The following is a 13,727-nucleotide window of genomic DNA, read 5'->3' as shown; positions in this document are numbered from 1 at the left end:
AATCAATATTCTATTTTGATAAATATTTTATATTTGAGACTTCGCACATTAAGATTTTATAGATGCAATTTTATCAAAACTCAAGGGAATAAAAGCACAACTTTCCAAGTAACCATATTTAACCTTCCCACCTTCAAAAAACAACAACAAAAAAACATTTTAAATGCATTTTTAACATTAAAAGTCAAATGTGTTAATGTTGTAAAAGTACTGATCATTGTTAGTTCAAGTTATCTAACTATTGTAGGCTATTAACAAATTTTTACATTTAACAGTTTAATGCTACTGAAAGTGATACAAAAATAGCTGTATTATTTATAAATAGCCTATCTAAATTCATATTATTGAAATATAATTATAAAATGATTTATAATATAAATTAAATATTTATTTTAAATTTGTAAAATTCATTTCAATCTTATTGAAAAGTAAAACAAAAAATCGGCTATTTGAGAGAGTCCCTTCAACTAATTTTTCTATTGTCACCTGTGATATATTTAGCAATGGGAAAAGATAACCTCAGTCATATCATGTCACCGTTTACACACACACACACACACACACCATCCGTCTGTTGTGGTAGGCCTACTACCCGTGTTGCCATGTCCGCGTAATATACGTTTATTTTTCCGAGGACAAATTGCGTGTTTTTTCTTGCGCGATCTGGCAACAACGAGTACTATCAGCGACGGTTCGCACTATATGCACTAGTTCGGCGGCCGTGCGGCGTTTATGCTTTTAGCACACATATATACGACACGTAGCGTCAATATTTTGCTTGATTAAAGCATAAATGGCCTCCGGAGCCGATAGAGCGGAGCCTGGAGACAGCGAAGAAGAAGATGTATACGAAGTGGAGAGGATTATTGACACGCGAGTGGAGGAGGTGAGAGAGAGTGTGTGGCAGCGCTTCTGATGCCATCTTGCTAGCGACTTAGCATGTAGCCTTTAATGTCCTTAGTAAATAGTACAGATACGTGTATAAGTAGGATAATGCCAAAGAAATAATCGAAAAGGACCATTTATGGCCTGTTCGCCTTAAAACACAAACTTCCCGCAGCGCAGAGAGAGTGTGTGGCAGCGCGTTGGATGACATCTTGCTAGCGACTTAGCATCTAGCTAGTATTACTGTCCTTGGTAAATACTGCAGATACGTACATAATTAGTAGAAAAAGAGCCAAATAAATTGTCAAAAGGGACATTTTACGGCCTGTTCGCCTTAAAACACAAACTTTCCGCAGCGCAGAGAGGCTGTTATACACTCGTTGTAACTTTCTGACGGTTAGCAGCTCACCGCCCGCTTTGAGCCATAAGCAGAGGCGCGAGACAAATTGACTTCCAAAGGCGTTGTGCTGTTGTTTACATCACACAACCGCTTAAAATCTAGCTAAATTACTCATTTAAACCTACCCACGCCTAAAATAAATGCCGAACACGACCAGTGGTGTTTCATGCGGAGGAAAACAATATTGACAGCAGTGACAGTCACCCAAGGGTTTATTATGCACCGGTTGTCTACAGAATCTGAACGGTAGAATCATAAGTAGTTTTGTTCTTTGTCTGAAAAGAGAGGGACTAAGTCTTGTGTACATCCTTCAGATCAGATAAGTGATCAATAAACGATGCATGTCCACATTCACTGTGTAAAATCATTATCAAATAAATCTCTTACAAACTCTGAATGCGTGAAAGATTAGTCGCGTGTGTCCTGGTAGACCTTGTCCTTGATGCATGAACTTACGGGAATGCATAACAATGATTCAGCATTTTCTTTAGATGTCGTTTATTTTATTAGAATGTAGTTATTATTCGGTTGTTTAGATTATTTTAAGTTGTAGCAACAGACCCTGAATAGTGTTACTATACTGTGGGAAGCCGTTTTAGACATCCATTTGCTCTGAAGGTGGTTTGGAGATCAAGGTGTGGTTGGGATCTGTATTCCCCTGATCCCTTGGGTTCTCATAGAGAGAGAGAAATATCACATTACATAGAGACCACTTTCATCACCTTCATGTCTGAAGATGCTAGGTTACCTCAGCATATGTGAAATGCTGACTGAATGATTTTTTGGAGACTGTATGTAAAATACAAGAAAAACTGAGACTGATCACTTCATGCCAGACTGCCTCCGTTTATTTTGGTGAGGCTACATTCAACAGTGCCTAATCTAGAAATAGTGTGTGTGTGTGTGTGTGTGTGTGTGTGTGTGTGTGTGAGTGTGAGAGAGAGAGAGAGAGAGAGAGAGAGAGAGAGAGAGAGAGAGAGAGAGAGAGAGAGAGAGAGAGAGAGAGAGAGAGAGAGAGAGAGAGAGAGAGAGAGAGAGAGTGGGTGAGTGGAACTGTATATCATTAGTATTCAAAGGACAAGGGTTAAGTTTTTTTTTTTTAAATAACTTGAAGAGGAAAATAAGACAGATAATGGAGTGGGGTGAGCAGAAAAAAAGTTTACTTGAAAATGGATAGTGACAGAAAAACCCTGTTGCAGATGAAACCCTGTTGGTTAAGATCAATAAAGCCTTGGTAAAGTTTGAGGAGGTCAGTGATTAGAGGACCGATAACACACAGCATGTGATATTTTGTACCGCTCAGTGCCCTTTGACCTGGAGCCAGTTCTACTGCAGTCACTATCTGTAATGTGTGAAGTAAGTGTATGTGAGAGGCTCATGTTATTATAAAAAATATTTGTGCATTTGAATGCTCCGGTAAGATGGCGTAAAATTATGACAGGTTTTCTTTCTGTACCTTCTTGACTTCCTTTGTTCGCTTAGTTGCTTTTTTTCCCTCGTGCACTGACTTTGCATATCAAATCTATTCAACATTTAGGCTAAATTCAAAACTATCTGTAAATAATGCGTAATATGTCATAACTCAAAGGCTAACATTGACTATCCTCACTTGAATGGTTTAAAGTCATTAAAATGCACATAAAGGAATCGATAAGAGTAATCAGAATTTTTATTTTTTAACAAGTATCCCATTTCTGATCTTAATTATCCGATTCCAGAATTGGAATCGATTTTCGATTCCCAACCCCATAGTCAGCATATTAGAATGATTTCTGAAGAATCATGTGACTCAGAAGAAACTATCCTGGAAATTCAGCTTTACAATCACAGGAATAAATTACATTTTAAAATATAGGCTATTAAAATAGAAACCAGCTATTTTAAATTGTATTAATCTTTTTTTTTTGCCTTTACATTTTAAATATATAATGCATTTTAGTCACTTCCTGTGGCATTTCTGTTTTGAGACCTTGTTCATTTCTTACTCTGCGTGGAAGGCATGTAATGAGGCTTTTTGAGTGAGAAGTATTTCTGTTTCTCTGTGTGTTGGTCTTTTATTCAAGTGGTGTCCATTCATACTGCCTGCAACACAAGTCAGTCAGTAATGGCTGTCAGCCAATAATAACCACTCTCAACTGACAGCCTGTGTTTCGTAGACATCTGCGCTTTGGCAGACACACACTGACAATCATGTCTTTAACTTGCTTGTTTACATAAATACAGTTATGAATCGTTTCTCATTGCTGCTTGTTCCTGCACAGAGGCAGTTGTGCAGGAAATTAGGACTCTAATCTAAGTCAAGGCTCTTACATATGTGTGAACCTATTACTTGCTTTAAGACACAGATAGATGTGGATTTACATACAAGAGCCACAAAATGTTGAGTTTGCTTGTCAGTGTTGTGATACCAGTTGATGGAGAGAGAGAGAGCCCATCCACTTTGTACCACCAGTTGATTGTGATTAAAACATATCATTTGGCTGTGATCTTCAGCTATTATTAATCCTCCAGCTAGAGTCACAGGAAATAAGAGAAAAAATAAGGGAATCAGCTGTGTTTGTTACTTAGCAACACAGCAGATAATGAACTTCCCTTAGAAACTATCCTGTGGCACTTGTGATGTGTCTGCTGCTGAGCATTAATTAGGGCCTACTGCTTTAAAGGGTTAGTTCCTCACCCACTTGTCGTTCCAAACCCGTAAGACCTTCGTTCATCTACGAAACACAAATGAAGATATTTTTGATGAAATCCGAGAGCTGTCTGACCCCCTCATAGACTGCAACGCTATTGCAACTTTCAAAGCCCAGAAAGGTAGTAAAGAAGACATTGTAAAAATAGTCCATGTGACTACAGTGGTTCAACCTTAATGTTAGTGACGAGAATACTTTTTGTGTGCCAAAAAAACAACTTTTATTCAACAATTTCTTCTCTGACGCTTTTCACGCATGCGTGTGATGCTGACGCAGGATCCGGCCAATACTAAGAGACTGACACAGAAGAGAAGAAATTTTTGTTTGTCATTACCCTTAAATGAGTGTATAAAGCTGTATGTTTTCATTAATATTACTGAGAGAGGCCGCACTATGCATAAATTATATTTTTATTTGCACAAACGCGTTTCGGCGCGTGCCTTCTTCAGTGTGCCACACTGAAGAAGGCACGCGCCGAAACGCGTTTGTGCAAATAAAAATATAATTTATGCATAGTGCGGCCTCTCTCCTGTTCAAACTATTCCAATTATTCAGGCCAGCACTCTTAAAGTTTATTTTAATCACTGAGTGAAGCCCGCTCCTATTCCCATTTATTCATTAATATTACTGACATTGTTGTTTGGAGATTGTAGATAACCTAATGACAGGCCATGATCTTTGACATATAACATTTTTGTAGGGAGTGATGCTGTATCGGGTGCGTTGGAAGAACTATTCATCGGACGATGACACCTGGGAGCCTGAGGCGCATCTGGACGACTGCAGGGAGGTGCTGCTGGCCTACAAGAAGGCCCTGGCCGAGATTAAGCCAAAGATAGAAATTGGCATGGTGAGACTTTTAAGATGTTCACATGATTGTAGTTTTTCTAAGAACTTGTATGGACAATGCAATGTCTGGTTTCCTTGCTTTGTGAATACTGATTTGTTCATTGTACCTAGAAGCTGCCCACAAAGAGTGATCTGTTCGATGCCGACTCAGAGAGTGAAAGCGATAAAGAAAAACCTAAAGAATCACCTATAAAGAAGAAGAAGAAGAAAAAGAAGAAAGTGGAAGAATCAGACGATGAGATGCCTGTGAAGGAAAAGAAGAAGAAAAAGAAGGATAAATGGCGGGAGGACAAGCCTCTGCCTGCGCCTGAGTCTGATGAGGAGGAGGAAGAGAGCAGGGATCCTTCCCCTGCACCTCCTAAAAAAGAGACTAAGAAGAGGCTCATTGAATCAGATGATGACGATGCCCCAATTACTCCTAAGAAACAAAAGAAGCTTAACAAACCTAGAGATGAAGGAAAACAAAAGAAAGAAAGCGGAGACGACCACAAGAAAAAAAAAATCAAGTCAAAAAAAGAGATTGATTCCTCTGACGAAGATGATGATAAGAGCGATGTGCCCTCTGAGTCCCACACGGATGATACGACAAACACAGAAACAAATGATTCCTCCAAAACCACGACAGCAAAATCCACAGACAAATCTGTGCGAAGTGAGAGTGGAGGCGACCTCAAGCTGTCCAAGCAGAAGAAGACCAAGTCTGGCCCGAAACTGCAAGGTTTCAAAGACCTGATTCAAGAGAAGAAGCCTAAAAAACTAGAGGTTTCAACGGCTGTGCTCAAAGAAAGTGGTTTAAACAAACTCAAGAGCCTTACTGGTAGCAAAAGCACCAGCAAGTCTTCTCGCAGTGAGGAGGAGCACGATTCCAGTGACACCGGGGCAGCCACATCCGCACCCAAGTCAAAGGTCAAAAGCAAAGGGCAAGAAGCAGCCCTTCCTTCTCAGCGGATCTCATCTGCATCTTCCTCCTCCTCATCCTCCACAGCATCTACAGCCCCAATCAAACCCAAAGAGGAAGAGCCGAAAGAAGGTGGTGAGAAGGGTGGTGCCTCTAACCTGTTTGAGAAGTTCCTGCTGAACTGTGAGGCAAAAGATCGTGTACCAAGGAGACAAGCAGACCAGAACAAGAATGCAACTCCAAAGGTACATGTCTTTAAAGCTCTGATGGAGCCCATTTTCTTCCTTTTTCCTTATTTTTGGCAGTTTTGTCAAATTCTCTCTCTCTCTTTCTGTATGTTTCTGAAAAAAAGTTTCTTTCCAAGGCTGCATTTTTTTAAAATCAAAAATACATTAAAACTTGATCCTTTAGTGATCTGCTCATTTGGTGCTCAAGAAACATATCTTATCATTTTTAATGTTGAACGGAGTTGTGCTGCTTAATATTTTTGTGGAAACCGATTTTTTTGATGATTGAATAAAGTTCAAAAGAACAGCATTTATTTTAAATAGAAAAATCCTTTGTAACTATGTAACTGTTTTTACTTTCGCGTTTGATCAATTTAATGCATTTTTGCTGATTAGAAATATGAATTACTTCCTGAAAAAATCTTCCTGACTCTCAACTTTTCAGCTGTAGTGTAAATTAATTATTTTTTTATTTTACTTACTGGGAAAATGTAAATAATCTAGTGTAATGTTTGTGATTTGACTTTTTTTTTTTTACTTGTTCTACAGGGTATAGGGAAAAATGAAAAGAAAACTAAATTGTCAAAGCAGTCTCCTGCACGGAAACCTGACTCGGATAAGACAGAGAAGGCAAAAGATGGTAAAATACAATTGTAGCTGACTTTATGACTTTATTAGCTGGTCTTGTGCTTTTTGTTTGATCAGCTGATATTAACGAATGCATTCTTCTCCTACCAGCGCCACGACCAAGCCAGAGTCCCGTCTCCATGGAAGTAGACGAGAAACAGGAGAAGGGAGCATCCGAGATGGAGAAAAGTGATAAATCAGATGAGCCGGCCCCAAAGTCTAAGGAGGAATTACAAAGAGAGCAGAGAGAGGAAGAGCAAAGGAAGAGAAAAGAAAAGATGGAAGAAGAGGAGAGGAGGAGGAAAGAAAGGATTGAAGAAGAGGAGAGAAAGAAGAAAGAAAGAATCGAGGAAGCCCAACGGGAGAGAAAAGCACGCATGGAGGAGGCACAGAGACTGGCAGAAGAAGCCCGGCAAGAGCGGCTGGAAAGGAAGTCCATGACGGAGTCAATAGCGTCTCCTGACTCTACAGAAGACTCCAGATGGAAGGACAAGAGGAGGAGAAGTGAATCACGGGTCTTCACCGCCTGCGATGACAATCAGGACTCTCAGGAGACCATGGAGCGCTCAGACAAAACTCCTGGTTTGTACTTGTCAATGTAAAGTTAAAAGAGGATCAACTTTTAAAAACATGTCTTGAGCAATATGTGCGATTATCAAATTGTGTGTTTCGAAGTGAGGTGCGCCGATGTGTTCTTTTACATGAGCGTCATGTCATGATCCGGTGTTTTCAGTGTCTCAGAGCGGCTTGGTTCGCTGTAAATGATCCACACAAACTCATCTCTGGTTGAGTTTGGGTTGCTTACAACCTGCATTTGAAAAGGCTAAATATAAGCTTGATGGTTTAATGTTTGGAATAATTAAGAAAGCTATACATTTAAAGTTTAATCTTAAATTTGCACTGCAAAGAAATTTATTTTTCTTAAATACTTTTTTTATTTTACAATGAAGTATTACAATAGTAATATTTCTTAAGTATATGTTTTTAGTAAAAATTATTAAAATAGTTATTATTATTGTTGGTATTTTATAGTGAAATTAATGTATATATAATGTATATAATACAATATAACTCTGCAAAACACCACATTAACCAGGTGCTTTTTTTTTAAATCACTTTTTATCAGAGAAATGGCAATAATAATAAAAAATCCCCAAATCATGCAGCCCTAATTTGGACTTAATTTAGCTATTTTTGAGCGGAGCAACACATTGTGTGACCCATACCCATTTGCCTATTATATTATAGGCTTGCATGTGATTAAGATAGTGGTGATCCCAAGCTGTTTTTGAGTCCCAGATCACCCCGGGACACTAGTAACCATGTGTCTCTGTGTGACAGACAGGGGACTGCCATCTCTTAATCTTGGGCTGGAGCTCAAGCTGGACTGGATGACACTGGAGGACTTTCAGAAACATTTGAATGGAGAGGATGAGAATCTCTCTCCGCTAGCCTTAACTCCCGGTGAGTGATATACATGAAAAAAATAATAGCACCATCCTTCATTTATTGTAACATTCAGTTTTGAGTCACAAGTTTTTCCTCTACTTTTCTTTTTTGCTCTTTATTTACCATCTAACTCTCAGCTGAGCTGCGAGAAGCAGTGAAAAATGGGAATTACCTGGCAGTAAAACGTGCACTTAGTTCCAAAGAGGACTACAATCTGGACCAGGAGGTATGCTACTTGTTTCTCTTTCTCTCTTCCATCTCTGACTGTGTCTGTCTTGAAATCTGTTATAATGACTCGTCAAAGAAACTGGGTCATGCAACAATTCATCATTCAATCCCTGGGTTGACATCACTCACTGAGCAGGAATGGGTGTTTTCACTCAAATTAACATACTTGTCTATAATAGCTGCAGAAAGTTATGTTAATATTTCTGTTCATCTGTTAGAACGTAATGTAATTGAAATTGAATCCGTGAAGAAAGATGCTTTTTGGGTCCAGAAAAGTAAGCGGTATTTGAGATGATTACATGTGAACTATTTTTTTGTTTGTGCTGCCATCTGCAGGACTCTAGTGGGATGTCCTTAACACTGCTGGCTGCTGCAGGTGGTCAAGATGATGTCCTCAGGCTGCTTATTAAGAAAGGAGTGAAGGTCAACGCCAGACAGAAGAATGGCACCACTGCCCTGATGCATGCTGCTGAAAAGGTGAAGAACAACACTGCTCAATTCAGGAACACTCACAATGGCTGTTTAAATTCAACCACTAAATACAAAAGAGTATTAGCATATTTTGATTAGTATTGTTATATTTGTTTATAGTTAAGCATTCAATTTCAAGCCCTCAACCGTCTCTTGTATAAATCATGTTTGTTGCAGAACTTCTTGACGACAGTGGCCATTCTTCTGGAGGCAGGAGCATCTGTAAATGCTCAAACTCTGGGTGGAGAAACGGCTCTCATGAAGGTGAGAAGGTTGTGATATCCAGGGCTCGATTTGAGGGAGGGTGGCATCCCCTTGTTGGAAAAAACTGACAAAAACCCCTCTGTAAAACCTTCCTTATTATTGGAAAGTGCATGTAATCACTGAGGTGATAATTCACTCATTCATATGTTTGCTAAATGTGCGTTTATGTATTTAAAACATAATCCTATGACACCACTTAAATCTGCACAGAAACCATTCAGGCCACAGCTAACAAAGACGTGAAGTTATTTCGAAAAGAAAGGATGTGTGCTCTGTACGCGTGACTGTGAGGGATGAGAGACAATTCTAAGAAGATGGAGAGAGCGAGAGAGAGAGAGAGAGGAGGGAGGAGGAGGGAGGGGGGGGGGGGAATGTTCAGAAACATAAGAGGAGGACAGAGAGTTCCTTTCAGAAATGATCGTCCTATTTTTTTTCCATCTTTACTCTTTGCCATCCACTATTAGAGCTTTGAAGCCCTGAAAAGTGTCTAGCTCAAAAATAATTTTCATTTGGAACTCATTTCATTTTTTAAAAATCTGTTGATTGATTAACCCTTCAGTCCCCTCCGAATGTGTCATTAGGTAGTTTCGCACACAGTGATTGTGTTTGTGTCTGAGTGTGAGAGTCATAATACTACAGTCATTTATTTAATAAATAATGCCTATTTAGATTTTTTTTTTATCTTCTCTTTAATTCTAGTAATAAAAATGTTTTTAAAATTAGACAAATTTTATAATCATTGGGTAAGGTTAGGCACCCATAACCACCCTTTTTTATAATGAATAGAAAGTTCAACAGAACATGATTTATTTGAAATATCTTATTTTGGTAACAATGTAAATGCCCTTACTTTTGATCAATTTAATGTATCCTATCCTTAATAAAAGTATTAATTCCTTAAATAAAAAAAAGTCATACACTTGTACTGTAGCTTTTATTTATTTATTTTACTTTAAGTTGTGCTTTAGCTGTTAGATATTTTGCACTTAAGTAATAACTTTTGTTATCTACTAAGTCCTGATAGTTGTCTTTTTTCCTTCTAAGGCTTGTAAGAGGGGCAATGCAGATGTGGTTCGCCTCCTGCTGGAATATGGGGCTGACTGCAACATCCTGTCTAAACATAAGACCACTGCCTTGTACTGTGCCAAAGTTAGCAAAAATGAGATGGTACATGATCTCATCAAAGACCACATGCAAACGTGAGTATTTTATTGCTGCATTATTTCAAACACTGCCGTGTGTATATTTGAATAATAAGATGCATGTGTGAAATGTATCTCACAGGTTATCAACAGTGGCGGAGGAGACAATCAGAGCTTATTTTGAAACACGGCTGGCCCTGCTGGAACCTGTATTTCCTCTGGCTTGCCACAGATTATGTGAGGGACCAGACTTTTCACTGGAGTTCAACTACAAACCCCCTCAACACACACCCGGAGAAGGTGAGAGGCTTGCTTCAAATTCTTCTGGTCTCAGTAATTGCCATTTTATTTACCAAATAAGTGTGTCATTATTGTGTTTTCTGTCTCAGGATCTGGCATACTGCTTTTCATCTTCCACGCAAACTTCCTTAATGAGATCACAGCTAGACTTTGCGGGCCCTGTAGTGTCCATGCTGTCGTCCTGAATGACAAGTTTCAGCTGCCCATCTTCTTGGTAAGACACTGATGTCGCGAATGATCCTTGTGCAAATGTATCATGTCTTTGTTCTGTTGAATGCCTGCAGTCTCTCACAATCTGCGTTCTGATCCCCCTGCAGGACAGCCATTTCATATACTCTTTCAGTCCTGTTCAAGGAGCCAACAAACTGTTCATTCGTCTGGCAGAGTCCCCAACAGCTAAGGTAATTGGGACTGTTACACATTAGTATTTATATGAGAGTTTAGATACTGCTATATAAATGCCCGAACATGCACCAAAGCAAGTGAATATTTGGGACATGGCATCTGTAAAATAATCTAACTTGTAGCTAACTTGGTTCCCATGGTTCTTTGGAAATCAGGGAATGTTTAAGTCGATCCTATCTGGGGGTTTTTAAATGCATAGTAATAATATTATTGGAAACGGTTCCTCCGTGCACATTTACTTTTTTTTTGCCTTGTAATTCTTGCCTATGGTGGACCATAACCACCTGGAGGACGGCGCCCCATCCAAGAAGCCACTATCACTGCATTACCACTTCCAAAGTGTGTGCTAGATACATTAGTGCTTCCTTATCTGCTCAGCATTAAGACACCACTCCCAAGTTACTCTTTGCAGTAAAAAGGTTCATTAGCGGCCGGCCGAGAGTCAAGAGCAGCTCAACGACGAGAAAAATACACATGCATTCATACCTTGCAGATTATGTTCAAAATCAAGTTGAGACATGCATTTGCTCAACAGGATTCTACATTCTTATTGATTACACTCAATACTGGCCTGACTTGCTGCTGACAATATTTTCATATTAATTACTAAAGTCTAGGCTTTTTAAATAATGTGAGTAGCATTTATATGTAAGCATGTGAGAAGCATATTATTTTGAGACCATAAAAGAACAATTAAGCAAAACTACTAAAACACTTTCATTACCACTCTTTTAAAGACCCTTTCATTCTTCATCAAAAATGTTCTCCACAATCACAACACGGAAGAAAAGGTCTTTCGCTACTTCCGCAACATTGCAACTTTAATGTTGTTTTGGTGATATATTAATAATAATAGCTTCTGTTTTTTTCATAGAATAGTTCCATGTAATTATTTTTATTGTTTCTTATACATTCGAATCAATTCACAAATCACTGAATGATTTGTTCACTTGATTTTTAAAAGTCCTTATCATGGAAAAGGGGGAATTCTGAGCCAAGCAAGCTTTATGATCATTTATTTAAATGTATTAATCAGGGAATGTGTTTCTGTCTTTCCACAGGTTAAACTCCTCATTTGTGCATACAGAGTCCAGCTACAGTGATGCCACAGTCCTCCCTTCCAGGTCAAATGTCACTGCAGGAGCTCGGCCTCTCCAAGAACTGAGACTTTTCCTACACTTGATACATGCTGAGCAGGACACAGTTTAGAAACGGTTTTGTTGTATTTTGGGGAAAGACTGAAGTACTAACAGGTCAATAACAACAGTCACAAATCTCAGTGTGACCTTAAATTTGCGCTTGGTTAAGTGTAGTAACGAGTTTCCGGAGATCTGTTTTCTGAATAGCAACTGAGGTCAGCATGAAGTGACACATTGGGCTTGTATCTTGTCATTTGTAAATCTTATTTGTAAAGTGTTCCTTTTATTATTATTTTTTATTTCAAATAGAATAATTTATCACTCCAGTTTCACCCTCTGTTTTATTTTCTGTGGGTTTAACCCGACCACGCACTCGTCTGATGTTCCTGTCTGCATTGCTTCTGCTGAGTGTATGAAGGAATGAACAAGCAGTTCTCATTTCCCTGTTTCTTTGGCTCATGGGACTGAGAAAAGACTGGACCCAACTGTGACTTTGAACACCAGAGTGGGTGCTGTATGTTTCCTGAGAATTTGATTGTTTTTAAAAAGCATGAACAAATGGTGTGCATCCTAAATTGGACTAAAATTAAGCCATTATAGTTGAAGAAATGTATGAATGTATACGTTTGGTTTGTGAAGTATTTTAAGGGCTAATTTGTGTTTGCATTGAGAGGAGGATCCACACAGGTTGAAATCATCCAAGTAGGAGTGATTAGTAGAAACGGTTCTTTTAATGCTGATTAGTAGGGAACGTGACCCTTTTTATGTGTGCACCTATTTGTTGTCAGGCAGGTTGTTCATTAGCTCAGTTTAATTTCTTATTAGATTTTGTTTTTTTGCAGCACATGAGCTCTGGTCATCTTTTCATACTGATCATAAGTCACATGAGTGTAGTTTTCATAAAATCTTTTATGACTGAACTAAGAGTCAGATTGGGAATTTACAGCTGGGCTCATCTTGATGAATTTTATAAGTGCAGAGTTCTTTTTTTTGCTGTTGTTCATGGCCTACCTCTCTTTGTCCCGTCATTGTACTATTAGTAAGTGAAAGACTGCTCATTGATTCACTTCCTCTTTTGACTGCAGTAAATAAACTGTACATATATTTCCATAACAATCAATATTTTGTCTTCACTCCTCTTCAATATAGCTACCTTAACATTTCTAAAGGAGTAAACGGTTCTCTTAACTGGTACAGCAATAGATTTTCATCCCTGTAGTTTAATATACACATTAATTTGAACATGGAAGACTATTTCAGAACAAATGCATGTTAGAATGTGTTCAGATGGAAAAGGTGGCCGTTAGCCAACATACACACTAGAGATGGTTGTGATAGAAATGTCTTTACTATATAGTCTATAAGAGCAGCAAGAAAAAGACACATGGGAATAAGTCTGTACCATGCTGGAAGTTGAACAAACTCAGTCACAGGATTAGTTTTGAGTTGACAATACCAAACAAATCCAATCAGGCTTTGTTGGTACCTTAAACTTTACCTGTCAGGTAACTATGGAGTGTGTGCACATGAAAGTGTGACATCACTTGCTAACAGCTAATCATATGCCTTGAAACATATTAGGTGTGTTCGACTTGATGTGGCGCTGTGCAGACCGATCTGTGTATGACATCTGAGTACAGCGAGAGCTGATGGCTCCATATGCTTTCGAATCTCTCTCACGCTACTTTGATGTCATACACCGATTGGTCTGCGCTGTGCTGCTTCAAGTCGAACACACCTATAGAAACTGCGA

General features: G+C 38.7%; 1 protein-coding gene across 2 annotated transcripts; it reads left to right on the top strand.

Moving 5' to 3' along the window:
- Positions 1-521: 521 nt before the first annotated feature.
- Positions 522-13,092, top strand: mphosph8 (M-phase phosphoprotein 8). Of its 2 annotated transcripts, none has more exons than XM_079619191.1 (14): positions 522-886; positions 4,676-4,825; positions 4,936-5,967; positions 6,499-6,589; positions 6,688-7,158; positions 7,918-8,040; positions 8,163-8,251; positions 8,590-8,730; positions 8,902-8,988; positions 10,033-10,187; positions 10,273-10,430; positions 10,520-10,644; positions 10,748-10,831; positions 11,897-13,092. In XM_079619191.1, the coding sequence occupies exons 1-14, from the start codon at positions 794-796 to the stop codon at positions 11,936-11,938; spliced, it is 2,841 nt and encodes a 946-aa protein (XP_079475317.1). In that variant the 5' UTR covers positions 522-793; the 3' UTR covers positions 11,939-13,092. The 2 variants fall into 2 exon arrangements, with proteins under 2 accessions (XP_079475317.1, XP_079475318.1); XM_079619192.1 differs by having other exon boundaries at positions 543-886; positions 4,939-5,967.
- Positions 13,093-13,727: the final 635 nt, after the last annotated feature.

The sequence above is a fragment of the Phoxinus phoxinus genome, assembly GCF_949152265.1.
Source record: "Phoxinus phoxinus genome assembly, chromosome: 7".
NCBI classification, from domain to species: domain Eukaryota; kingdom Metazoa; phylum Chordata; class Actinopteri; order Cypriniformes; family Leuciscidae; genus Phoxinus; species Phoxinus phoxinus.
The sequence above is the reverse complement of the archived record's forward strand: the minus strand, read 5'-3'. Positions and strand labels throughout refer to the sequence as shown.